General features: G+C 36.6%; 1 protein-coding gene and 1 long non-coding RNA gene across 20 annotated transcripts in view; one reads left to right on the top strand and one right to left on the bottom strand.

Annotated features, from left to right (window-relative positions):
* Positions 1 to 2,625, bottom strand: part of SRFBP1 (serum response factor binding protein 1) — an 83,755-nt gene extending 81,130 nt beyond the window's left edge. For 3 of the 4 annotated variants that reach the window (XR_003256284.1, XM_026083470.1, XM_026083468.1), the window contains exon 1: positions 2,537 to 2,614. Coding sequence is in view for 2 of the 4 variants with exons in the window: in XM_026083470.1 (XP_025939255.1) it covers positions 2,537 to 2,566 (30 nt within the window). In the remaining 2 variants the exon portion in view is untranslated. Of the gene's footprint in view, positions 1 to 2,536 lie in introns of all 4 variants that reach the window. The other variant, XM_026083469.1, reaches the window with a different exon arrangement.
* Positions 2,626 to 2,949: 324 nt separating this feature from the next.
* Positions 2,950 to 27,257, top strand: part of LOC112974483 — a 155,475-nt gene continuing 131,167 nt past the window's right edge. For 11 of the 16 annotated variants that reach the window (XR_003256291.1, XR_003256298.1, XR_003256293.1 and 8 more), the window contains exons 1-3: positions 2,950 to 3,037; positions 4,313 to 4,405; positions 10,389 to 10,481. This is a non-coding gene — a long non-coding RNA (uncharacterized LOC112974483). Of the gene's footprint in view, positions 3,038 to 4,312; positions 4,406 to 10,388; positions 10,482 to 12,103; positions 19,697 to 23,367; positions 23,510 to 26,458; positions 27,228 to 27,257 lie in introns of those variants that run through there. The other 5 variants (XR_003256296.1, XR_003256297.1, XR_003256289.1 and 2 more) reach the window with 5 other exon arrangements.

Consider the following 27,257-nt stretch of genomic DNA (forward strand, 5'->3'; position numbering starts at 1 on the left):
TTCACCAGGACAATAATACCAGAAAAACCTCTTGCCATACATTTACACTGGACTGAAACAACCAATACAAGCAATAATTTACTATCCTTCTTATATAGGAACACCAGACAAGTATATCTTATCCATACAAAGCAGGTGCTGTATAGCTTTTACCCATGCCAATACAGTTCATAGGAATACATAAGACACCCTGGAACAAAAGGAATGGTGTCAGTTTATGTTATCGAGAAACATTATTTTTACACTAATTGTTTTTTCTTTAAGCAGAAGATGAAGGGTGAAAAAATTTTTGAAACCTATCATCTAAAATTTCTTAAGATTCCATCTTTTAACAGCCATTATACTTTATTAATAACTAGTTTAAGCAAAGACAGACTTCTGCCAAAAACTCAAATACGTAACAGTAACTAAACTTACTAGACATGCAAAGCCTTACATGAAACTACTGCAAATACAGCCAAGACAAACAACTAAGTTTATCAGGTATTTAAGTGCCACTTAAAGTTCTTTCTGCAACAAACTACCATCATGATTATTTCATATATCCTAAGGGGGGGGGGGGGAACCTCATGATTCCTAGCTTTTTTTGATTGTGGAAGGCCAAAGGTGCATATTTTAGAGCTGCTTTCAATTACAGTAAGTCTTTCCCTTACCAAACAGGAAGAATAGACAAGAAAAATCCAACAGTTGGTTTAAATCATTAGGCTTTCTGAAATCATTGCTTTATTAAGGCTCAAATTCCACCACACCATCTTTAGTAAAAAAAGAATAAAAATTTCTCAGATGCAAAACACATTCTCATAAGAGCATCTCAGTAAATGTAATCAATACAGACAGGACATCCAGGTGCTGGTAAATGAAAAGTATTTAGTCCAGACATTTTGAAGAGTCACCGCAGTTGTTAATAAAGCACGTTTTGAAAAAGCATAGGTGAAGAAATGAAAAAACTGTTTAATCTTCTCGCACTGGGGTTCCATCAAAAAGATGCATCTTACCCTTAGCCACCTTGACCTGCAGTCCCTCCTGATGAGCTGGCAGTCAGGATTTCTGCCTTTGCAATACCTTATTCCTCAGGATGCACCTATTATTAGATAGTGCCTATTTGTTGTCTGTTACGAGCTCTGATGAAGGCTGCCACCTTCAGGGATCTTTTTCAGAATTAACTTGTATTTTCCTTGTAGAATAGGGTGATATTTGGGCTACAAGAAGTAAAAGCATCACCAGTATCCTTACTGAAATCTTTCAGGGGTTTCAATCTTTCATACAGAAACTCATTCTATTTTATCTTTTCCTGAAGAACAGTTTGGCCATTCTTCATTAAAATAATGCTTGATATACAAGTGTCTCTTTGGTAACAGATGAAGAGTCATTCCCTGAATTTGATCAGCTAACAAACTCCTTGCTTTAACAGGGAGTGAAACACTCTCTCCTTTTTTTGGTGATTTACTGGCACATTTCAATATGAAGTCACTTACATTTGACCTCACATTTGCTAATAATAAGGACTAAAAACATGTAGTAAGTTACTAAACAGATATAGGGTTTTTTTAATATAATATTAGACTACAGGTTTTTTTCTAATGAACAAGCTACCTCTTGCTAAGTTTCTAACTTGCAATTCATCCTCTCTCAGGGCTAGCATCAGCCTAGATCATATGATCTATTTTAAATGCATTTTTATCCTGAGGACACTGATATAATCTGCAATTTTGGTTGTCCTGCAGATGGTAAAACAGGAACTGTAATCAGACTGTGGATTATCTAGAAATCTTGGAAATGCCCATTTAATATCTGCAGAAACTGGTCCAACACATCTGCAGTAAGATTATCAACAACTCTTCAGATATAGCACCCATAGTCTAAACATGTATAAAAGGCTTGTTCAAGTGGGTCACATTTACTGTACACAATGATTCATAAGTGTGCAATCAACCCAGCATAAGACAACTGACATACACCAAATTGATTTCATTCATTCAGAGTGTGAAAAATCCTGACAGAAATACAAGACACCAAACTTCTTACAGAACAGGAAAAACAGTTATTTCTAACACCTTAATTCCTTATTCTCAGCCCTTACACCTCCAAGAAAATAGGGTAACATCCCATTTTTGCTACCCAGGAGATAGGGAAGCAGCTGAGGACTTAGGTAACTCCACCAGAACAACCTGCGAAACAAGCACAAACACGGTAATACACGACACGATGACGGTACGGTGCACACTAAGGCAGTCAGCTGAACCGAGACACACGTGCAGCATCACGCAGACCCCTAGATGCAGTTTATCTTTTCGAAGGAGCTGGCAAGGCTTTCGCAGAGGCAGAGCCCCGGTGCGGGACCTCTCGGTGGGACGGAGGGCCTCATGAGGGCGGCCGGGCCGGCGGCCGCTCCGCTCCCGGCCCAGCCCGGCCCGCCAGCGCCCCTTGTACCGCCCCCGGCCAACGGCCGCTGCCGCCACCTGCCTCCCCAGCCCCGATCGCAGCTCAAGCGCCCGGGGGGCCCCACTCCGCCGCCGCACAGGACGCGGGGTCTCACCTCGTTGTTGAGGTTCAGCACGGGCGCCATGGTGCCGGTGCCGGCCCCGCCGCGGGAAGAGGGAGCCGCCGCCGCCGCAGGGCGCCCAGCTTCACCCACGCCGTTTCAAAGGCAGCGCGAAGCGAAAGTGCGCGCAGGCGCCGCCCGCCTCGTGGCAGGGCCACTCTAGGCCGAGCCTCGATGGTGAGAGCCGCTCTAGGCCAACCCTCGAAGGCCGAGGTCCTCCGACGTTGACGTGCTCCGCCCCAGCGGTGCGTTTGCCGGGTGGCGCGTGCGCGTCTTGCTCCGCTGCGGGCGGTTAACGGTCGCGCTCGCGCCGCTCTTCCCTCTCTCCCTCCCCCTCCCCCCCCTCAGCCTCTGCTCGCGCGGGGCTGCCGGGGTTCGGTGCCTTCGAGAAGTTTCCCTCGCTCAGGGCTGAGGTGACCGTTAGGGAGTCTCGACAGCCCCCATGCACCTGCCGCGTCAGCCTTCCACGGGAGTCTCGTTTCCTTAAGAAATCGGGTAAAGAGGGCTTTTTTTCTGATTCGTAAGGGGTTATAAACTACACTCATAAGAAAACGATTCCAATCTGACGTGCCTGAAGCTCACTTTGCACAGGTCTTTGAAAACAGCTTGCCAAATCAGAGATTGAAAGTTAAGCTTTAAACTATTGTATTTATGCTCCTACATTGTGTCTTCAACCTAAGACCTAAAAAGTTAAAGATGGACATCTCTAAATCCTTAAGGAGCCATCTTTTCCTSTGAATAATTTATAATCTTTTAAGTAATCTAGCATTTTTTGCACCTTGTTAGTCTCATGAAATTATCACAACAAAGGTTATGTGAATGAACACTGGTATGTTTCTAGACTTTGCTTTATTCTTCTCCCTTTTCCCTRTGAAACAAAAACAACTGGTTTCAAACTAATTTTAAATCTTCAGACTAATTTTCTTCATTTGTGCAGAAGGCAGAGTATGGATTGTACAGAAATTAAGTCACTTGAAGCCTTAGTTCTGTCAAAATTTACAGACACAACATTATGCATTTTAGGTAGCTGTAGTGAAGTGAAGCTGAGCGTGTGTTTTAGATTTTGCAAGATCTCAGTCTAAACAATTTGGCAAAGCTTCACCGATCTTTTTTCACATTATTGCCAATTTATTGTGCTAAAAGGAATTGTTATTGTCTTAGATTATTACAGATATTTTTCTATTTTATTCAAATGGAATTTTTGCAGGGCTCATGCCTGAAAATTAAGCATGTCTTAGCATGCATAGAAAATGATTCTGTTACTGTTTCACATTCCGTTTATCTGTTGCAGTATTCAAAATATTTGAGATCATATTTGAAAATATTTGAGGAAACTGTTTTAAATATAGCGACTAGAAACATTTTTGTTTATACAAATAAAATCAGAGAATTCTTTGGATGTTCACCAACAGCTAGCTGGCCCCTGGGCGGCACTGTTGAGCCTAGAATTCTTTTGCTTTGAAGTTAAAGAACAAAATTGAAACTGGTACCTGCTGTCTCTAATACCTAGGCTGCAGGATCTAGCATTTAGATATGGTTATATTTTGATGTTTGGTTTCTAACTGGTGGTCAGGCATCCCCTCTAAGCGAACTGCAGCTAGATCATCTTTGACTGTAATTTTTATTGAGTCTTACAGGCAAGTAGGTTCAGGCCGGGCTAGTCCTTCAAGTTCAGTAGCAATCAATGTCTCATTTAGATCAGTAAAGAGCCAACAGAAATTGCTTTGAATCCATTCCTTCAAATGTGGTAAAGATACTTTATTCCAACAGGAGCTGAATTTCAGATTAAACGTGCAACTGAGGTTGGTAAGAATACTTTGACTTACTGGAAGTAAGAGGTATTTATCACAGCTGCTGTTCTGGGTAAGTTCTGACTTGGGCAATTATATCGTGCCTACCTGAAGTCAGCCAACTATCTTATAATATTCTTTGCCTTTTAGTACCATCTATGGCAAGCAGTGTATAGCGTTCCACATCAGAAGTAGCTGAATTTAATTATGACTGCATATAAAGCAGGTTTGGACGAGGTGTACTCTATACAATCCAAATCTATATATCTTTAAAAATTAATATAATCTCATATCTAGACTGGATTTGTAGGCACTGAATGTAAAATTGGAATCAGAAATTCAATAAGGAAAGATCTGCCAAGGAAAATAAAGAGGTGTTTCCCTTTGTCTTGATTTTTCATCCAAAATGAATTCCTTAAATATGCCAGTCTAAATTTTCTTCACATACCTTAGCACAGAGGAAGACAAAAGGGTGCCAAGGAGCCAGCTACAACTCCCTGATTCCAGCCAGTGCAGGCCTGGCTTTACATGAATTAGAATTGTTCCCTGACCCTCCAGCCAGGAGAGTCCGGGATGATAACTTCAGTTTTGCTTTCTGTTTCCTCTGGACAGTGAAATGATTTGCTCTGGAGGTTTCACACGAACCCTGAAGACATACTTCTGGACCTTCTTCCTCCAAAAAGTTTGTTTTCTTGTTATTCACTTAGGCTCTGACAAAAATATGTTTTTCATTTGCTTTTGCTTTTCTCTTCTTAAACTTCAGCAGCCTTCCAGAGTTTAGAATCAGCATGCCTCACAGCTGGTTCACTGTCTCCTTGCCGTACTGGTTTTTGACTTTTAAATTCAGTCTAAGTCAAGATTTTCTTGTCAGCTTGTCGTAGTCAGGGTGCTTTGAGGCATTGCCCCATATAACACTTCCATACTTTGATGCTTTTTTCTGACCTTTTTTCCTATCACGTCAGTATTTCAGTCAGATATTTTGGCATGCTTTCTCAGTGTTTGAACACATTTCTCTGGACTGTTGTCCTCTCTGCTTTGAGAAGCACTGAATGTATGTGTGTGGTAAGGCAGCATATAGGTATAGGACAAGCTAGGGGAGTAGGGGTGGTAAACTATTAAAGGAACAAGGGCGTTAGACTGGGTTACTTTTCCATTGCTTTACCTTAGCACTATCCAATACAGCACATGCTCCCCTGGCTTATGTGATGTGGTAGCAGCTGTGCAGACCACCTTACAGATACATCTGGCCTTAATCCCAGGAGTCATGCACATAAATCATATTTTTGGGATACAGATTAAAATTTGCAATTAATACAGACAGTTGTGGTTGTATGCACAGTATAGACATAATGAAATATGTATTAAGTGCATTTTATATTGAAAGTCACAATAAATAAATTTTAGCTGTTTCAATTAATTTCTGTTCATTTTTTGTGAACCAAATTTGAGAAGTCAACATGTTTCAAAGAATGAAAGAGCAGATAAAGTTAGCCAAACATTGAGGACCACAAAAGTGGAAGGTTTTGCACAGCTGCAACTTGCAGCTTCCTGTATTGCAGCTTGCATTCTGATTTTTCCCAGAGGAATTTCTTTTTAGTGATAACAAAACATCTGTTCTGGACTTGCTCCTTTTTCTTTTATTGGAAATTATAATGGAACTTAAAGGATCTGTCTGAAATTGGGATCCCTTTTGTGCTCAGCGCTCTGCATATGTGTAGTGTGAGACTATTTCTGCATCACACTAGCAACTGAATAAAGCCAGATAGGCTAGTGATACTGCTGCTTATAAAAGGGAAATGTAGCATATAGAAATTATTAAGCGATTTATCATAGGTTGGAGAAGAAAACTATGAGCATTAAGCATTTAAACTTAACGTCCCAGATCTGAGTTCACCACAAGATCATCATTCCATTACACTAAGATATTCTTTATACTCAAGAATGTTTTTGGAATTTAAGAGCTCAGTGGTACTGTGGCTGTATGTTTAATGGATTCTAAGTGAGAATGAGTCTCAAAATTAATTCTGCTCCTTTAATAATGAATGGATGTGAACACTTTGGGTGGAAATACAGTGAAATGAAAAATAATTTTACTGAAGAGCATTTAATAGTGTATACATAACAAGGGTATTAGCTGATAAACACTCAATAGTTGACAGATCTGAGCGTGATGAAACAAAAATTTTTAGGAAGAAGGTAGTAAGAAAAATAAGTCTGCAATAAGAAGTGCCAACACCTATTTTTGTATTCTGTCCTAAAAAAGTCAAGAGAACTCATTTAGCAAAAACTTTTCATTGAATACCAAGGACATTTTTTAAATATATTTTTCAATCTTTTTCTTACATAAATGGGAATTCACATTTCAATACTATTATTAAATTATTAACCAACTTCACTATGTATTTGTTATATGGCTTGTTAATGTGTTAAAAACAGTCAGTTGCATTTTTTAACTACTGTCTTTCTAAAGAGTTCAGTGGATTTTTGGTGTCAATTGACTTCATTAAGTTAGCCATATTATACCAATTACATAATACAACACACAGTTAACTGGAAATAGTGACCCTGGGATTTTGCAGCATGTTAGCTGGACTAGAATAAGATCCAGCTATAACTGGGCTCATAATTATATTTATGACATACTAAATCCTGTGTGCTGAGAACAGAATATAACAAACTTGAAAGCATTTTTTACATGTTGAATTTACTGTTATTTTTGATCTGTCAGGCCAAGACTTTGTAAAAGTTTAAAATTAAAATATTAAATATGGAAAAAGCTAGAAAGACTCCAAGAAAGGAGTAATATTGTCTGGTATAGAAAATTTTGCAGCAGTTTGTTCTGTCAATACATCCAACTGAAATTTTTATGTAAAGGTATTCCAAAAAAGTGACAGTAACAGCCAAAGCACAGAGTAAAGCTTCTTCCTGAGAGGCAGGTGTCAGCATTTCTAAGGCAGTAAAAAGCATATTTGGAAATATTAAATATGCTCTTTCAAATACTCCTAAGAAATTGAGATTCTTTAAAGTATAGAAGTTTTTTTGGCAACTGTTAAAGGCACTGACAGAGAAGAAGGAGCATGTAATCATCATTTTTGTGCAAAGGATTATTGTGTTTCATAATTGCTAATTTCCTTTTTTGTGTTTCCTAATTTAATTCTGTTTTAATATAGCTTTGTCCCTGTTTTCATACTACCTTGCATTCTTGTTAATAATGCTGAGCTAGCACAGTAGAGCCTTTTCCTTATGCCAGAATATGTTCCAATTGCAGTACTAACTTCTTTGCTAGATACATGAATGCAATCTCATTTAAAAAATAAACCTGACGTTAATTACTTCAGTGGGACTAGAATGCCAAGTCATGCAGCGGGATCTGACAATACTAAGTGTGGTAGAAACACAGAACAAAAAGGTGCTTCTTACATCAAAAAATCTAAAATTCAAAGATGAAACAGGGGACAAGAAACAGAATACCCCAAGTTAACAGTGAAACAGTCAGAGATRCTCCGGGTGTTGGCAAATAAGGCAATTGTCCAGAGAGAACTAACACTAGGAGTACTAAAACCTCTGTAACTACAATGCTTTTTTTGCATATGCCAGAGTCCTGGTGCTTCTGCCAGCAGAGGACTTGGGGTGTATCATTTAATATTTACTCACATGGGCAAGGGGTCTCCTTTCAGCAGCAGCAATCGCTGTCCCGTTTGCTATCCTCTGTTGGTAATGACAGAAGAAGCAACCTGATGGGTCTCCCCCTGCTTCTCCATGCTAGCTCTGTTGCTTCTGCTGACCTGGTACCTTTCTCAGGCAAGAACAGCTTAGTCTAAGCTCCTCATTCTCCAAGAGACAGATATCCCCCATGTTTCTGAGAAGCTTAGAGCAGCCCATGGAAACATTACTGGTGAGCATAAGGAGCAGTGATCAGAGCACTGTGGCTGCCTAACTGTATGAAGTATACCTCTACATAATATATTGCAAACAGACATGAGTGTGCCTTCTCCCATTTCAAATAATGTTGCTTGTTTTGCTCTGAGCTGACCAGAAGCCATGTGAATGTGGTCTTCATGGCTGTATTATTTGCATGAATTAATGAGCAATACTGAGAGACAGACCTCATGTTTGCCACTACTCACTCACCTTACCATAATAACTGTATTCTCACAGCTTTCTGTAGACACCAGTAATGACTGGGAAAGAATGTTAGGATCTTTAAAGTGAAGATAAGAAGCTTGTATTTAACACATGAGGAAGGCTGCAAAGAGAAGGGTAGCAGGGTGTGGATTACTGTCTAAGATAGTGATCTTAGTGTACAGTGCCAAGGGGTAAAACTGTATTTTTCGAGGCCAGGAACAAGGATGTGGCAGTTAACTGTAATACAAAAGTTGTAACAGAAACCTGGCTGAGAGTATTAGCTCCGTGAATGGATGTGAAAGATGATATGTTAGAGATAAAATCATAAAGATTTAGCCAACAAAGTTCTCTGACTATACAGAGAGAGGGTGAAGTCAAAGGTGATGTCCAGTGTATGTCTATCAAAAGGATTGTGCTGCTTTTATCACTCAGGAAGAATGTGGGAGAAATGGCTGGAGGGTAAAATTAGGAATGGTAGCCTAGTTGATGATTAGAGCTGGCAAGATAGCAGAAAGACAGGCTGACACTGAGTTTGACTGGGGGACAAATTTGGAATAGAAAGCTGCATCTGTAAGTTTTCAGCCCAGAGATGACTGTTGAATTTGTGATTGCAGAAAAGGTTTCTCAAAGGTAAGCTTCAGGTGGAGAAAAGGAGAAAGGACAGAGTTCTCTCCAATCCCTTGTAGGAGGATCATTTGAAAAGTAAGCTGCAGAAGCATTTAAAGAGATGAGCAGAAGCTACATGAGAATTCAGTATCAAGATTAAAGAGTGTGGTGATTTGTCACAGCACACACAAAATTGACCAGCTGGGAAAGATGAGAGTGGAGAAATGTGTCTGGCTTTGCTCAGAGAGAGATTGTTGCAATTAGGAGTAAAAGATGCAACAGAGTAGTGTAATATATATGGCACCTTGGATGAAAGCTAGATAGGAGGAGTCCTAATCTGGAGTCACTGGAAATGAATTCTGTGTGGAAGTGGGAGATGGTGCACTCAAAAAGCTTTGAGATGGAGGGAAATGGGATTATGGGTCAGTAGCTGGAGTGACTGGTGGGATTAATGTGGCTGTCTACAGAATGTTTGTACCATAAAGAAAAAGACCTGAAGAGAGTGAGTGGGCAAGCAAATGGACAGACAATGGGATGAAACTGGAAGTAAGCTTGGGGTCATGAGGGCAAATAGAGAGGTCTGAAGAGGTGAGTAGACGAGAAACTTCTTTGCCAAAACAGAAGCGAATTTAACATGTGAGGAATGATGTTAATTACTTATAAGAAAATAAAAAATAAAGCATCATAATTTAATTGCACTACGACAATTCAGAAGTTATTTTATTGCACGATTTAAATTTTGTAAACATAAATTTTCTATGTAAAAAGGGCTGAAGGCCAAAGTTCATCCCGTCTAATACCAGGGATTAAAACAAGATGCTTAGTTAGAAGTCAAATCAGCATTAGTTGTCCCCACTAAGATAGTAGTTAAACTCAGCCAAGATTTCTCTGTTGAGAATAAAAGGAGTCTAGTATGAGTAGATTCTTAACTTAAATGCCTCAATTAAAAGCTTAGTTTGGTGGGATGAACCTTTACATAGGTATCTAGTTATTGTAGGTGGGAAGAAAATCTCAGAAATGTGAAGAGTGTAATTGGTATTGAGTGTCTGCTTAAGTCTGAAATAAACAGATGTAGTTTACATCAGATATCACAGGAAAGTGATTCTTGAGTGGTCCTAGTAGTATTAAAAATCAGTACTTGCAACACTCTCATCCTTCATCAAATTAATGTACAGAAGCAGTCGTGGGATTGGGATCTGCATAAGTCTATTCCAAGGGACATCTAACTAATGAATCTCTCCCTCTCTCTCTCCCTCTCTCTCTCCCTCTCTCTCTCCCTCTCTCTCTCCCTCTCTCTCTCCCTCTCTCTCTCTCCAACTAAGCAGAATTCAGCCACGATTCATCCTTAGGAGGAGCCAAGTCCAAACTCCAAAGACCGGGAGCTGACTTAAAGTTCTTTACTGGAGTCTGCATGCTTTGTAAGTGAAGCCTTAGTTTGGTAATGCAAATGATCATCTATTTCATAATGACCGTGCTGCTTTGGAATTGCATATCTGCACAATGTTATTAAGTGATAATTAATGAGAATCCCATTTTAGAGTTGATACTTATCATAGTTTTGATATATCAAGAAAGATAACAGACACAGAAGAAAGAATTTCTAAAGGCATAAGTTCCCTGAATTTCTTTCAGTCTACTAATTAACAACTGGTTTTACCGGAATGTTCAAAAGATTGTAGTGTCTTAGCTTAAGCTTGTTAAAGGGATTGTTTCATCATATGCTGTTCTCCATTTAAACTGAATTTGTGGTAGGAAAAAAATACAGTTATGTTTTTAAAGAAAATCAGCAAAGTGTCAGCTAAGGTCTAGAATACAACATGTCTTCCTAAACTAATTATTCACAATAGTTTCTTAGAATGATAACTTTTTCTGTTACTGACCTTCTGGCTTGAAAGAAACAGGTGCTGGAGCATATGTTATGCAGTGACCATAACCATTTACAGAACTGAGGTTGGATTTTAAAATGTTTGGGTAACTAAGAGCATGAGTAAAAGTGGCAGTATTAGGTGCACACTGTGTTTTAAATTCTCATTACACGTATTTCATAAGCTGTTTTTATGTGCATTCCCCTGGCCATCTGTTATAGCCCTGAACAGAAAAATACATATCCGGACAATTTAAAAATAGGCATTATATAACAGATGGCTTGTAGCAACTTGAGAGCAGCAAGCTCTGCTTTAAATAGGGAAAGAAAATCCCTTATACTGGGATATATATGGGAAGAATATCCTATATGAAATCCATATAATGCTAAAATGTGTGTACTCTCCCATTTTGAGTATTCTCTACTCTACTCTTTTGTGTACCAAAGTGTACTCTCTCATTTGTAGTAACCAATTTTCAAAGATGAATGCATCATTTTTTAATTAAAAAGAATAAAAGATTAAAACTACATTTTGGATAACCTCTCTGCAAAATGTGAGTTATAAAACAAACTTTTTTGTTTTATACAACTTACAGGAAAACAAAAACTAGGACACTTTATGTTTAAAAAATATTTTACAAGGTACTGGCTTAAAAATAATTTACAATTAAATCTAAAAATGCAATTTGAAGCTAATGTTCATCTTCAAAAACAATTTTGTGTTGTAGCTTTGAGAGTGAGAGTCTGTAGTGGAAATTCTGACTGATGAATCTGTAACTTCAGCAATGTTAGCAGAACTGTGTTTTGGATCTTTTATAAATGGAGTTGAAAAATACAGATGAAAAATTAATGTCTTCTTATTTTACAAGGTTGTATCTTCTGCACAATCAGCAAAAGGGTTTAATTTAAAAGCACTCTGCATCTTTTTTAAAGTGCACATTATGTGATATACCATAAGTTTATGTAACACGTGATCCCTTGGCAAAGATTAAACTTGCACAGTTTCCAAGCCACAAAATGATGGAAAAAATCTGATGGCTTTCCAATGCCAACTAATTGCTAAATGTGTGTTGTGAAACCAGTAAAAACTGGACATAATTTTCTGAATTCTAAAGACTTAGAATATATTATTTTTAACTTCAAATACATCTCTTTTTTTTTTTTTCTGTATTACAGCAGTGTTTCAAAGAAACATCAGCGCTTACACGGTAGTTTGTGTATATTCAATTTGAAGAGAAGTGTTTATAGCCCAAAGTGCTTATAAAGGATTCACGCCATGATATTTATGCTATAGACACAGATACTCCTTATTTTTCAGCCTACAGCAAATTTATGTTACTGACTTTATTTTAAGTTTCAGTTTTGTCTTGTTTTCACTGAGAAACAAAATCTTTGTAGGAATTTATATATGAAAATTCCAGCAAGAAACAATTCATATTTCTTTATCTGTTCAACTGATTACTTCTAGTGTGTGAGATAATTAGATCTTTTAATTATACATTTCTTTGGGGCCTGGCTGTTCTGGAAAATCTAGCAAAATTGCATGTTAACAAACAAACTCACTCAAATTTTAACTCACCTTCAGTGTTACCGGAAGAACCAAAGATTACAGAGCTTTCTTAAAAATGATCTTTCAGAAATTTCTAATTAGAAAAAAAATAAAAAGCTTGTTTTTTCACTGTCACAGAGAGAGAACGGGAATGGGATTCATGAGCAATGGTGCATGGATTTTGAATACAGCTGAGCAACCCCTGCGGAAGGCAGTAGTTATTGCTTTCTCAGTTTGGGGCTCTAGTCTCTAGGTATTTCCCAGAGTTTGCAAGGTTGCTCAGGTTTTCCCTACTGCTTTCTCTTAGAAAACAGTAACTGGGCATTCTTGGTTCTGTTTCATAGATTTTTCCAGTCAGTTATGAATTTTCATATGTAATGGTTTACCCACTTGCAAAAAATTCACAGTAAAAAATCATTTTTGAAAAGAAGAAATAATTGGGTAAATATTACTTCATTCTTCATTTTCTAATGTTTACTCTACAGTACCTCTAGAACCCATATATGAATGTAAGATTATCCATTTTAGTGATTGATTGTATAAGTGGAATAGGAAGGGTCATCAAGATAAATTCAAATTTTAGAATTTTTAGACAAAAGGAAGGGACATTCTGCTAATTCAAGATACCTTGTCCTGGGGGAAGGCTAGTTACCACAGTCAGTAAAAAGTCTTAAATACTTCTATCTTGGGATAGGAGAAACTAAATAAGTAAGAAAAGTTCAGGCAGGCAGGCACACAGACTGAGGTTTCTGACTTGTTAATCTGATAATAATAACAAATCCTAGGGTGTCAGTAAGTTTTTGGTGTTTATTTTTCAATTTTTAGATAGTAGGTAAGTAATGGAAAGGAGGGTATATGCAGTTCCTAACTGATCAGTGTTTATGATGCAAGTCTCATTTCTCTGTTTTTTTGAGCAACTTAATGTAACATTTTAGGGGAACATCTGTGGTAGAATCTAGTATTTTTGGCTTTCAGCTAGAATGGTAAAGAAAAAGTAGTCAACAGAGATGAACAATTTGGACAGCAGAGGATTCATTCCTGCTTCTGGTTTTTATTTTTCTGTCATGTAATTTCCTATGAGGGTGAACTCTCATGTCTGTACCAGGTGACTAGATGAATATGCTAGGACTTACAAGACTCATGGACTGCATTACTGTATATTGGGCACCTGCCACAATTTGCTTCATATTCTCCAAATTAGGCCTGACTTTTCAATCCATTGAAGAGTAGACTGGGTAAAGGCTCCATCTGGTGATTGTCAGCGGTTTCCTGATTTTTCTTGTCTTTCTTCAAATCTCCTAAATGATATCCATCTGGTCTTGGCTCTAACTTTGTCTAGCTTTCATTTATGTAATATATAAGCCTGCCATTGATGCAAGTCTGTTTTTTTCATTTTGTCTTGCAAATACATTAAGTTTTCATTTGCACTCCAGCAATTTTTTGATGCCTGTATATTCATTTATAGTAATTGTAGGAAGAATATTCTAGCATTTCTTATTTGCTTTTTCTCTTTATTTTGATATGCACTGATGTGCATGCCAGGGACCTGTGGCTTTATTTTAATACTACATGAGAGAATAAGCAGAAAAGTCTTGTGTACTACTGAGAAAATCTTGCAGGCATTACTTCACAAGGCCTTCATAAGGTAGATGCAGCAGCATCTGCGCAGCTGAGGTAGTGCAGATGTAGCTCTGCACAGATTTCTTTCTTTTGAAGCAGATAAAATAGGAAAGGAGCTAAGTGAATTATTTGGCCTCTTCTGGTGCTTCTATTGCACTTCATTTAAACTTGAAATCTCCCCAAAGCTTTGACAGCAGTGGCAGGCAATTGTTCAGTCACAATATTTTGGGGCTAATTGCAGCCTCTGGCATCTTGTTTTTTATTAATGTTGGAAACAAATGATTGGCTTGATACAGTAAGTAAACATGCATGTGAGTTCTCCTGAAAATAATCACCATAAGTGAATAGCCATAAATGGACTGCAGTTGTGATGACAGAATGTATAGCTGACAAGCTCTGAATGAAAAACAGTTATATAAAGTTTATAAAGGAATGCATGCACATAGTGATTTTGTCTGGTTCTCTGCCAGTGAAGGTACAATCCCTACCGCCTGTATCTTGATCAATATGTGGTTATAATTCTTCCATTCATGCCAATCATGACTGGAAAATGAACATGTATATTCAGTTTGCTCCAGTCAGAAAGAAGTATATATCTAGAGCAATTTTCAAATGAATATATGAATGAAAAAACCTCATAAATGTTTTTGCATCCTCTGATGTCTTGCTACCCAATGATGCATACCCACTTCTGGGGTAATTTTAGTAAGAAGGACAGCCTTAACAGATACGTTAAGATGATCTTTTCAGACTGCTCAGGGTTTAAGAATTGAACGTGTTAAGGCCCTATGTGGTTTGCTCAGTGTTCTTGCCCAAATCTGTGACTAAGCCAAGGAAATAAATTCGGTCCATGTTTTTGAGTTTCGTGGCCTATATACTGTATTTACAAAGTTTCATCTATGCAAAAACACTGTTTTCCAAAGGAATGTCATGTCACTTCTTCCTCTGGTTCCTCATTAGTTTGTTTATAGGTCAGAGGCTTGACTCTGCATGACTGCTGTGCAGTCCAGTAGTTTTGGAAAGTAGATGAAAATTTGATAGCTCAGCCTCTGTATGACTTCTCTGCATAACTTCTGGAGGGGTAAAGAATGCTAATGAATTCCAATCCAACTCCTCATTTTGACGTAGAAGGTCCTGGAGAAAAGGAAACATGGTCAGGATAATCCGTAGCCACTGAATTGTTCTCTGCAGTTACTGGCAGCAGGCTATCAGGATGTTTTAATTTATGTGAGGGTCAAGTAAGCCAACTGCAGGGCTGTTAGAAGTGCAAAACTGGCAAAAGCTCATTGCTGAGCATAGCTCACCTGAGGACTGTCAAATCTAGGCTGAAATTGGTATATCTAAAATCTGCAGTGCATAAGCACCCCTGTGTGTAGACTTTACATATAAAGAATTTGGCTTGAGCTCATGTGAGTGACTCATCCGTTTAGCCATACCTTTTTTATACAAGTTAATTTCAGTTCTTCTGTAACTAGAATGTTAATATTACCCTAAACACATGAAAGGTGTGTGTGTGTGTGTGTATATGTTGTTTTTTTTTTAAAGTCTGGTTTTAATGATCTGAATAATGGGGATTTTTCCACTTTCTCTAGGAGTTATTTGTTTTAGGGATGAGTTTGTTTATGATATCACTAATATTAGAAAACAGTGAAATGAACCAGAAGCCAATTTCCAAACTGCTTTTTGAATGATTATACAATCATTAAAATAATATCTGAGCCTCCATTGCATCTATGTAAGTATAGCAAAAGGAATGAGAAGGTTCTTGAAAAAGGCTGTGTGAATAATAGATTTCTGTGATCTGGTGGCAAACCTGGAAACTTGAAGGAAGAAAAAAGTTCAAAATGACCTGATTTTTAATTTAAAATAGTGGCCAATTTTCCCCTTCCCATTTAAACCAAGTTATTTCTATTGTATTATAGAAGAATAGCCTTTGGAAAAGCAAATTTTTGCTTTCTACACCTTTTATTGTGTAATTGACTAACAAATTATTGAAAAGTTATAATTAAAGTATTATCATTATTTTCAAAGGAGTTGCTGTGCAGTCTCTGTCTTGTCATATTGTTTTCCCAATGAATGTCTGAATAGTTAGAAATCTGTTGCTGCCAAGTATGATGTTATAGATGATTCTATTATTGGCTCATGAAAAACCTAGTCCACCTGAGGTCCCTGATTTGGGTGATTTGTAGTAGATTACTCTTTTGACATTATCTCTGCTGAGTGATAAATTATCATTTTCTGTTTTGTCACAGTTTAGATGTTTTTGGCAGATTTCCCTCTGCATCCTGGACATTAGAAAAAGTGTTTACATTCTTGATATGGAAGAAGAGAATTCCTCACCTCCCTAATTAATATTAATAATATTAATATTCCAGTAATTTGAATATTTTTCAACTCTCTTATAGCAGCTTTATTTTAGTTTCAGTCATGCATTAAGGACTGCATTTTTTACTGTTTTGTCCTCATACATGTTGTATATGAGCTTCTAAGCTATTCTATGAATTGATCCCATATCTGTCTTCTGAAGTTATGTCAGTTTACTATTTATTAGAGAATGGGCTAGAGTCAAGGTTCTGCTATTCTCTGTGTTGTATTCCTTAAACAGAGAATAATAGAGTCTCTCACTCTTTCTCTCCAGCCCAATAAGTATTTTCATGGAGCAGCTGCAAAAAGAAAAAGATCCACCTTGGAATATACCTTAACATATTCTTTAGGATACTGTCATGAGAAATTGTTGCTCTGGTACCTGTGGTGGAGGATGAAATAAAAATAGGTCCAACCATTGGACCTTGAGGAAAGGATCATCACAATCTCTTTCCCCTTGGTTTCTGAATCCTAGTTTCTAGTCCTCCATTTTTGTCCATCTTAGTGCACTCAATAAATTTAGCCTGAATTTATTGATAATTTTGAGTTTTAAGTATGGCTTGATTTTTCAGCAAATAATTTATTAAAATTTGCCCAGTCCCGCAGCATATCATTTAGAGTAGATGGAACTGAACCTCTTTTACCTTTATGGGGGTCTGTTCAATGTCAAGAAATGTTAAACTCATTTTAAATGTTTGGTAAATTGAAGACTGATACAGGCAACAGAAGTCATTATTACCCTGATGTTTTGAACACTTAAAAACCTCAAGAATCTTATAAAAAATTACTTTACAGTGATACTCAGAAATCAGATTTGCGATTAGTATAATGTATCAAAATGCAGATATCCTGTAGTGTTTGTTGTTGGCTGTCACCAGTAGGAGGTTCAGAAATGCCGATATTCATTACAGTGCATATTGAAATGCATTTTTATGGTGATGTATTATGTTGATCAAATAGATTTTCTGCTTACTCAGCAGAAAGAAAATAGTTTAAAATAATTTTAAATACTTGCCAAATTTTGTTTGCTTTATGAATACAAATCCATAAAAAGGCTTGTTGAGTATGGTGAGTAGGTTTTAGACCATGTCTCTGGTATGTGGTGAACCTACATGATAGCAATAGTAACTGGTGAAAATAGTCAGTCATGTGATACAGGCTCCCAGGAGTACGCTACATGTATGAAAGCATTATATATGTTCTTTCTCTTTGAAAAAAAATACTATTTTTTACAAGAAGGAGTAAAAATTTAAAGCTGATCATTGCAACTTTATGCTATGCAACTACCAATTAAGGTGGATATGAGTGGAGAAATTCTCCAGCTTTTAATATCACTGAGCAATCCCTTCAGACATCACTCAGCAGTCAAATCTAATCACATATTACAACTGGTCTTACAGATTTTACCCTAGTTTTTGCCCAGTAACAAAGAAATATCTTGTCTTCTACTACCAAAACCTGGAAGCACAACTGGGAAGGAAGTAGTTGCTGATTTAAGGGGACTTTTAGGGGTCTTATAAGCATGTGCGTCCCAGTTTTTGATGTGTTCAATACTGAAATCCATTTATTCTTTGTTTATAAGAAGGAAAATTAAGAATTTTCAGCATTGCTAGGAGGGACAGCTTTCTAAAAGCTCTCACTATATTTCTGAAAGTTCGTGCTGTTGAAGAGAATTATTTCTCTTTAAATCTTCAAGGGGAATTTTGACAGGGAGAGATGCAAAGATGCTCAGGTCACAAGAGTTCTTCTTTGAAGATAACAAAATTCTAACACTTGCGTATRATTGGCTGATTTTATTTCCCTGGAATTTCTTTTTCCTTTAACCATGTTAAATATCTAAGACCTGGAAAATATCTGATTATTTAAAAATCTRTTAATAATTGTTTGAAAGCTGAATCAAATTACAGGATCTTTGTTGTTATTTGAAATTGTGAGAAAGTACTCAGGAGTATTTTCACTTCGTTTTGAAAATTAACCTGTTAATGTTCTCTGGTATGACAAGTTTAACATCTGTTCTTCCAAAATGTAAGCCCTGTTTAATTTAGAAAAACACCCAATATAAAATGTAATGCCTAGATCTGATCTTGACTTTAAGGATGCAATTCACAGTTATTATGACTAGACTTTCTTATATCAAGGCCTTATAGCTTTGAATACTGCTAGCAATCAGTTCTGTGCATACATCCTTAAGTCTTGTGCTTTGTTGAGATTATAAAACTTTTTTTTTTAATAAATGTTTGTCTAAAAATTACTTTACTATTCATCTGTTTTATAAGTAAAAATGTATCACAGTTAGAACTTTGGGATTTCCTGAAATATGTAAAATTGACCTCTTTATCTACAGAACATGACATTCCTTTCAGCCACTGTTATTCAGGTTTAGATGTAAAGAACAGCAGTTACTAGTTTTCAGCAGAACAAGAAATGTGAGGAACAGAATTATAGTAACAATGATATTACTGTTGAATCAACCCAAATTGCTTGATACAGGGATGATTATTGCAGCAGCCTTCTATAGGAGAGCGGTCATTACACATGGTTGTTGCCGATATGGTTTATGGCTAAGAATAAGATGGGCAGTAGCTGAAAGCAAAATTGCAACATCAAATCACAGCAGCTGAAGTTGGTTAGCAGTGTTTCAGAATTTCTCAAATGTTTGAACTCTTCTAAAAAAGTCCTCTTTGCTACTACAGAAAAGGTGGCAAAATTCAAGATACAAAATCTGTGAAGTGGTTACATATATAAGCAAATACAGAGGTGAACTGATATAATAAATATGCTTCTGCAGTTGTTTCTGGTGACTTCTTTAAAAAGTATGATAGCAAGCAGTAATGGAACTGAGGTGGCATGCCCTTCAGAAAACATAAAACTGGACAAAGTGCTCCTCAAAACCCGTTAGACAGTCTAACCAATCACCACCTGCAATTGCTTGGATACAACATAATATGGCATAGACTGCTTGAAAGGGAGGAAAATGAGGGAACATGTTTTCCATGGGACATACTCTTTTCCCAAGCTCATGTATCTTATGTCAGGAGGACATAACTGTAATAGAAGAACTATCTTGCAATACAATGCTCTGAAATGCCCACTGGAGAGGTCACTGTGTTCATCTAACTGAAAAAGGCAATCAAGAAGTTAGCTGACCTGTAGAAATACAAATGGTGCATGAAAATCCCTTATTGAGTCTATCTACATTGCAGCTTTTGAAATAAAATAAGACTGTTCAAAAAGTCTTCATGGTTGTTGGTGATTTAATACTGTGGCGTTTTGGTTTACTTTATAATTACCAAAACTTGGGTAGCCAGAGAAGCTTCTGCTAGTGAAGCTGCACTGCTCTAATTGTATTGTCCCACCACTTCCATTGTTAACTTTTGTTTCAGTTATGGTTTTTCCCGTGAATTTAGTTTCAAAATAATTTGCTATATAATAACTTGCAAAATTGTATTACCAAGCCTTTAATATGTTAGTTTCAAATTTAATTATGGAAATTATAAATAATTGCATTATAAATAATTAAATATGTAAAATTGTTTCCAATACTTTTTATTCTATAAGGTTACTTTAAAAAGCTGATGTGTTGTTTAATTTCCATCACCATCCTGATATATGCTTTGTTATTAGTTATACTCATGGCATTCTTTCAGTATTCAGAATGCTGAAACAAATAGCTGAAGGGACACCGAGTATTGTTTCAACACTTTTTCCCAACATCTGTTTCTTATTTCAACTCTCTGTACTCCCCTGTTTCCTTGCCCAGTCTGGGCCTCACTGTGAAATGGAGTTTCCAAAAGAAAATGAAGTAAAAAAAAGTTTTCTGCTCCTCTGAAACTTTGGTCAGAGTACATGTTAGTCCTGCGTTGTTTTCTTTTTATACAACCAGCCATGTGGTCTTACCTTTATTCTACATTTTTGCACTCAGGAAAAACCCTAGCCAATTGTATGATTGAAGAAAGGCAGCAAAAAGGCTGATAGATGACTCTCAGCTTTGAAAAGATGTTTTAGAGATTGTGGTCTACAAATAGATCTGTCAGTCTGTAGATCTGGAGTGAGTCGTCATTCACAGGAGATTCACTGGGACTCTGCAGGCAACGAGCTGCCTTTGGAGGCTCTCTTATGAAGTAGCTAAGCCTATGTAGGACTGGCCATCAGGATGTAGCACCCTGCTAGAGTTGGTCCAACTTTCACTGAAAAGAACTTGTGGTACCACCCATCTCCCACCTTATCAAGTTTCCAGTCAAAGCATTTTAGCAGCATGTTGTTCCTTAAGGGGATGTATTGCAAGTAGCATGTCTCTGGATTTTCTTTAAAAAAAGAAAGAAAAAAAAAGCAGACAAATATCATCAGAAAATTTCTCTGGAGCACACTGGCAGGTCTCTCATCAGATACCGAGAAAATGTATCCTGACACTAAGAATCTATAAACTTAGAAACTAATCATGCATATATCTGACAGCAAAGTTGGTATTTGCAATATGGGTTCAATGCAGAAAGTGAAATCTATGCAAGAGATTAAAAGAGTGTACTACCCATAAAATATAATAAAGAAGATTAATGGAGGCTAGGGTCTCTTTTGTCCAGACAGAAGTTCGGATAGACAGTACTTTGAAAGACACCAGTCGCTATCTGCTCAGCCTTTTTTTAGCTAATATATAATGGCATTTCAGCATTTCAGCAGTCAACGAGGGGAGAAGAGATTAATTTGCACATATTATGCAATGTCTTTGCATCCAGGCTCCTTTACAGATCCCTAGTGCATTTGGTGATGAACTCAAAATTTTCTTTCATGTTGAACCTGCCAGTTTGATCAGAGAGAAGTTCATGTTGCATTGTGGAAAATATTACTTGCAGAACCAAGGCCATAGAATAATGGAAACCTAACCTACAATTTCTATAATGCAGTACTGTGTCTGGGAAATGCTATTTAATACTTTGTTGAATTACTTCAAAACAAAAAAAGTCTTTTTAAGACAGAAAAAAATATATAAGTCAAGGAGACCTACAATGAAATATTTGATTTTGACTTTACAATCAGAAATTCATTTTTTTAGGTAAAAGCATTCTTGTGAAAAACTCACAACCAGCTCTAATATTAATGTTAATTAAACAGCTATTTATTCATGAAACATGTGTGGAGCTGTGATAGATCTACTGAATTTTTTATCCCAACCCAACATCCTTCAGGAAGGCCTTCATTTCAGTACAAATCGGTAATTTAACAGCACTCATTTCTAGACAAAATTAATAAGGAGCTTATTTCTAAAGGTGGCATACAATTTCTGTCTTAGGATAGACACTTTTATACTGTGAGCATTGTGAATACTTGCACTGAAAGGAAAAGAGTAGAGGTTTAAATTTGTCAACCGCAATCATGCAAAAAGAATAAATCTCAGCCTCTCTTTTCCCCCCTTCTCTCAACCTCTAAACACTGAATTCAGCTCTTCTGAACTTTGATCTTGGAGTATGTATAGGTATCATTTACTCTGCTAAGTCTGAAAGTATTTTTGAGTAGAGACTGGTATTTTCAGGCAACAACCTGATTCTGAGCTTCTGCTAGAAATTTGCATAGATGACTCCTGCCTAGTTTCTTGCTCATGTGCAGAACAATGCATACATCTTCACAGTCTGCAACTTTTCACAGTACTGSCTTATAATTGCTTTTGCCTAGGGGTATGCTAATGACTGTATATTACAAGTCCTCTGTGCAGTTTGGAAACAATAGCAGACAAGGTTAAATGATTTACCAGTAGTCAGCAATCCTACAATACAACTACAAAATACAGAAAATCCTGTGGAAAGCAAGTAGTGTCTTCTCATTTTCTACTTAGAGAAGCAGAGAACTGAAGTGATACTTCAAAAATTGTCAAAATTGGTGGAGGCCCAGGAATCAGAGTTTTAAACACATCTGGGCACCAGGCCAGAAGAAACTGTGGTCATTCTGCCTGATATCATGATTCTTACAATCCACTTCAAGTGAAGGTGCTGGATCAATCAGAATATATTGTGTACTCCTTCATTGCCTTCTGACAAACATTTCATCCCCCTTAACAGCACTGAAAAATAAAGCTTCACAAGTACTCTTGGAGGTTGTTAGGTAGGTGTTATTGCCCTCATTTTCAGATGTGGAAAACATCACAAGGGCATCAAGGATCTGTGACAGAGCTAGGGAAAAGACTGAAATCTGTTGACTTCCAGGCCTTTGCTTTAACCACAAAACTATCTTTTCAAGACATYGGGAAAATAGAAGTATATATCCTATGTGCAGACGGAAACAGTATTTTGTAAGAGACTCCTACACACAGTTAACTCAGTGGTATAGAAATACTCAGAATAATGAACTAGAAAAGATGATACAGTTACAAAAATATAAAAAGACAGGAAACTTGAATATCCTTTTGAGGTTGTGAGGCTAATTTATTATAATATGTTGAAGCACTAAAGTAGGGATGTGATACAAATTCTTCCCTGTCATAAGATGTCACAATGAGTACATTGTCAATTATAGCTAATTATCATTGCCAGTAGCCCCTGTGAGACAGTACTTTAAAAATAGCTGATGATCATGTGGTTACCGGAAAATTAAACTCCCCTGCTGCCATATCTGTTTATCCATCTAAATGCAATTTTTAAGAAAAGTGTAAATTCCTGCAATTTTTTGAACATAACCGTACTATCTTAGTGATTACACATTTCAGTTCTTGCTGATGAATTTGAATATTAAACTATTAAGGCTCCTCTGAGTAGACTCTGAACATGCTACAAAGGGAACAAACTCGAGCTGGGGGTGAAGTTTTGCCTTTAGCTTTTTATTTTCAGATGCTCCATTCTTGCTAATCCTAGAGGTTTCTTGACACTTTGCTGCAAGATTAATTCAGCCCTTGTATTAATTTTATTGTTCTGTTACATAGGCTCTAATGAGTGTTTGGCTTCTTTCAATATGCATCTGTCTATAAAAGGTAAAACCACTAACAATTGTTCTCTATATGTTTTATTCATTTGGACTCTTTTTACTACAAAGACTATTGCAAAGGACACACATTAACAAAAGCATCAAGCATTATTTTACTTTAAAAATGGAGCTTTCTGTCTTTGCTAGGAAATAATAAAAAGGGGGAAGGGTATGTGGGAAAGGCTGTTTTCTAGCTCAGGGGAAAAAAAAGATTCTGGAAAATCAGCTTTCTGTGTTTGCATTGAACCTGAGTCAAGAATTCAATTGCTAACTAAACAGAGCCTTGAAAAATAATACTAAACAGTTTCAAAGTAAGGAAATAAAACAAATGAAGTAGAGTAAAACTAAGGAACAAAAGTAGAAGTCAAGAAATGACATCACATTACYAATCGACTTAACAGCCTTTATTTAAGTTCAAATGAGTAAAAGGAAGAGATTAATAACAATTCAAGGTAAAATCTGAAATTAAATTGAAAGGGAAAGTAAAAAATGAAATGGTTGAAGTATTAAATATAATTTTTTTCTGAGGGAAGACATGACTAAACTGTACTGATTTAATGGATAATAAAGCATAGGAGATAAAGGATGTATAATGGAACAGAGTAACATAAATGACAGTAAATGCATATACATTTTTAAATAGGTATATTTAAAAAAATGTAAATATTTATGGGATAAAAGATTAATATTTTAGTCTTGCTTAGTAGAATTTAATTGTAGAAGATAAGAAAGATAGAATCATGACAAGAATATCAATTAGTAAAGAATAAGGGATAATAAGTTGCCTAATGTTTCTAATAAGCATCCTGAATGAAAGATTATGCAAAGCATTAGGGGTCAAATTTGTATCTTGTGTAACTGATTTATACCAGGAGTCATTTTTTTTAGTAGCTGTTAAAGGGGTTCAGATAGAAAAGGTAGATTAGAAAACAGTTTAATCCTCAGATATCTATAGCCTGGTCCAGAATAGAATACTGATTAAAGCCAGCTAAGGAACTTCCAGTGATTTTGAAATTCCAAGTTACAGCTTACTTTAGATGAAATAAGCTTGAGGATCTCACCTAAGACATTAATGTTAATCATAATCAGTGTATCTATATAGAACCACTATTAAAAGATATTGCATTTTATCAACATGAGTAAAGTGTGCATTTCTTGTTCCAAAGATTTGCAATATGAATAAGACATGGGAAACAAATACTTAACCCAGAACAGCAGTGAGTCAGCTTCCAAGGTACATGAGAACAGGCCAACTATTCTAGGTATTCAAGGCACTGATTTGCTATCTGACAGATTTCAGACATTCAGGATGGCTTTGATTGCCTGTTGTCAGTTACTGACAATTATAGATTATTTATGTGTTGTAGAATCTGTTCGTCTCAGATAGCATTTTTTTGGTATATTAGGACCAGTATTGGAGCCATATGTTGGAAGGCATAAAGATGTAAGCAGGAAAAGATGAAACACTAGGAAAGTGATAAGATAGTGAGTTTACTGAGGAAGAACAAACAAGAAAAGAGAAATTAAGAAAGATAATAGAGGCTTCTGAGAAGTCAGAAACTGATATCACAAGCGATAAAAAGCCAATAAACAGGTACAAAGAAAAATGTTCTGGGATATGTCAGAGTGAAAGATGATTCTGACAGTGACTTTCTAAACTGAAAAGGGACAAAGGTACTAATAAACTAGATAAGTGGAGGTACAATTATAAGAGAAGATCAATATGTAGTAGGAGAGTTCTAGTCATAAAGACAACAAAAAAACCCCTTGAGTTTTGAGGAAGTTAAAAGCAGACTTTACACAGACTGGATTCGAGAGAGGAGATTGTATTTATGGAGTTCTGCGGAAGAGCTCTTTTGACTCCTGCAGCATGTTAAACTTTCTGTTTGAATTAGGCATAACAATGCAAACTAACTATATTGTATACTAGTGGTAGCTCCTGTAATACACTTGATATTTTGTATAGGTGGGACCATAATAATTTGCATGGGGAGCTTGTGAAACTGATTAAAGTAAAATTGGTAAAATGGTGTATAAACAACAATATAATAACAACATATAATCATGTAAGCAAATGTTTGCTGGGGATAGCTGTCAAAACTGATAAAGCTGAACAGTCACTTTACTAGTTACGTAGCTTTTCATAATCCTTTAATACATGATGACAGGAGATAAAAATGAACTTCTTTTCCAGTCAGTTATAGGAACTTTACTGGGTGACAGTTTAGTGACATTTTGTGCAGCAACAGTCAGTTAAATCTTCTTTGTGAAGTTATGATTGATATTCATCTCATTTGCATTATTTGACCTTTATTACTTGGGGGGCGAGGGGGCGGATTTCCTACAAAGTTACTAATTTTGATTTCTTCTTCTTCCAAAATTCTGGACCTTGACATCATTGTGACACTATGTTTCTGAAGACAATTATTTAACCACATGGGGAAACTGAGAGCTACAAGGGAAGATATGTACTAAATGAGAATACATGAAGTATATGCATTAACTCTGCATTATGCATTATCATTTGGCACTTTGGTGAATTTTGAGTTCTAGAATAGGTTATCTGGAAAAGAAAAAACATTTCTTGAATGAAAAGGACAGTTAAGTTTGAGGGTACCCTAGAATAGTCCCACAGTTTGCTTAAGAAGGTCATGTCCTTCTCTTGGGTTTGAAATAAAGCCATTTTGAACTCTCACTCAGAGTTCATTTAGTAGCAGAGTGCCAGAGTCAGGTTTACTAGCTGAAAAGTGCAGTGAAAATTATCAAGTCTAGTCATCTGTCGAATGTCAACAGTGCTGTTGTGAACTGTATACATGTGTACATGCTCCATTCTCAAAGTGAAGATAGAAAGCTGAAYCTCCTGTGGTGATTCTTTTAGAGATCTATACAAAACAGAAGGAATGAGATTTGCACAAATCTATTCATAATATTTTGGTCTCTATTTCCTGAATTCTTCTCTGTTCTCCTTTCTTACTCCTTTGCTATTATGGAAGTAGTATTGGTGTAGTTTTATATGATAGAAAGCTTGTTTGCTTTACGTTGTTTTGTAGATCATGCATAACAAGCCATAAAGGTAAATGAAGAACTTTAACAGCAAACTCCAGGTAAACTGAAAAGCTTGCATCTCACTTACCCTATATTTGTACTCTTTACATAGGAGTTTTGTTGGCAACACTTTTGTCGGCAAAATACTTTGAGATTTTTTGACTTTGACAAAGACAACAAAATTAGTAGTGGTATTTTCTGCTTTCTGCTCAGATGGGAAAACTTTAGCATGCTAGCCTTTACAAGGATTGTTAGAATCTCAGGGTCTAATTCTCCTTACAAGGTTGAAGGCTCGTCACATCAGAGTATACTTTTTCATTCAGGATGATTTTAGCACTCGTTTTGCACTTGTCTAAGTAGTTGCACAAGATGCAAAGCAGCAAAGAACTTGAGCAACAAGTTCTTATAAGTTTGTTTGTTTGTATGGCTTGCATCAGCTCTCCCATAGAAACTACCTAAGTACATGAGGTTAAAAAAAAAAGATAACTAATTTCTTGTAATCTTGTGTTGGCTGCATTTGCCTTAAAATAGGAATGTGTGCAGAGGGAAATTACCATAGAACAGCTGACTCATGAGAAGTTCATACCCTATTTTTCTATATGAAAACTTCCTCATGTACAGTTTAAAAAGCTTTCAGGTTACTGAACTTAGTTTTTGAGTCAGTCAACCATATTTCTTGTGGGCTGATACAGTATGCCAGAGTTCCTAACTTGTTTGACCAAATCCAGGTATCATTAAAAGGCATTTTCTTGTAATTGCTATTAAAAGGCATGCTTAGCGCATTGTATTTTATCTGAGTCATTA

Source organism: Apteryx rowi, unplaced genomic scaffold (genome assembly GCF_003343035.1).
Source record: "Apteryx rowi isolate R43461 unplaced genomic scaffold, aptRow1 scaffold_601, whole genome shotgun sequence".
Classification (NCBI taxonomy): Eukaryota; Metazoa; Chordata; class Aves; order Apterygiformes; family Apterygidae; genus Apteryx; species Apteryx rowi.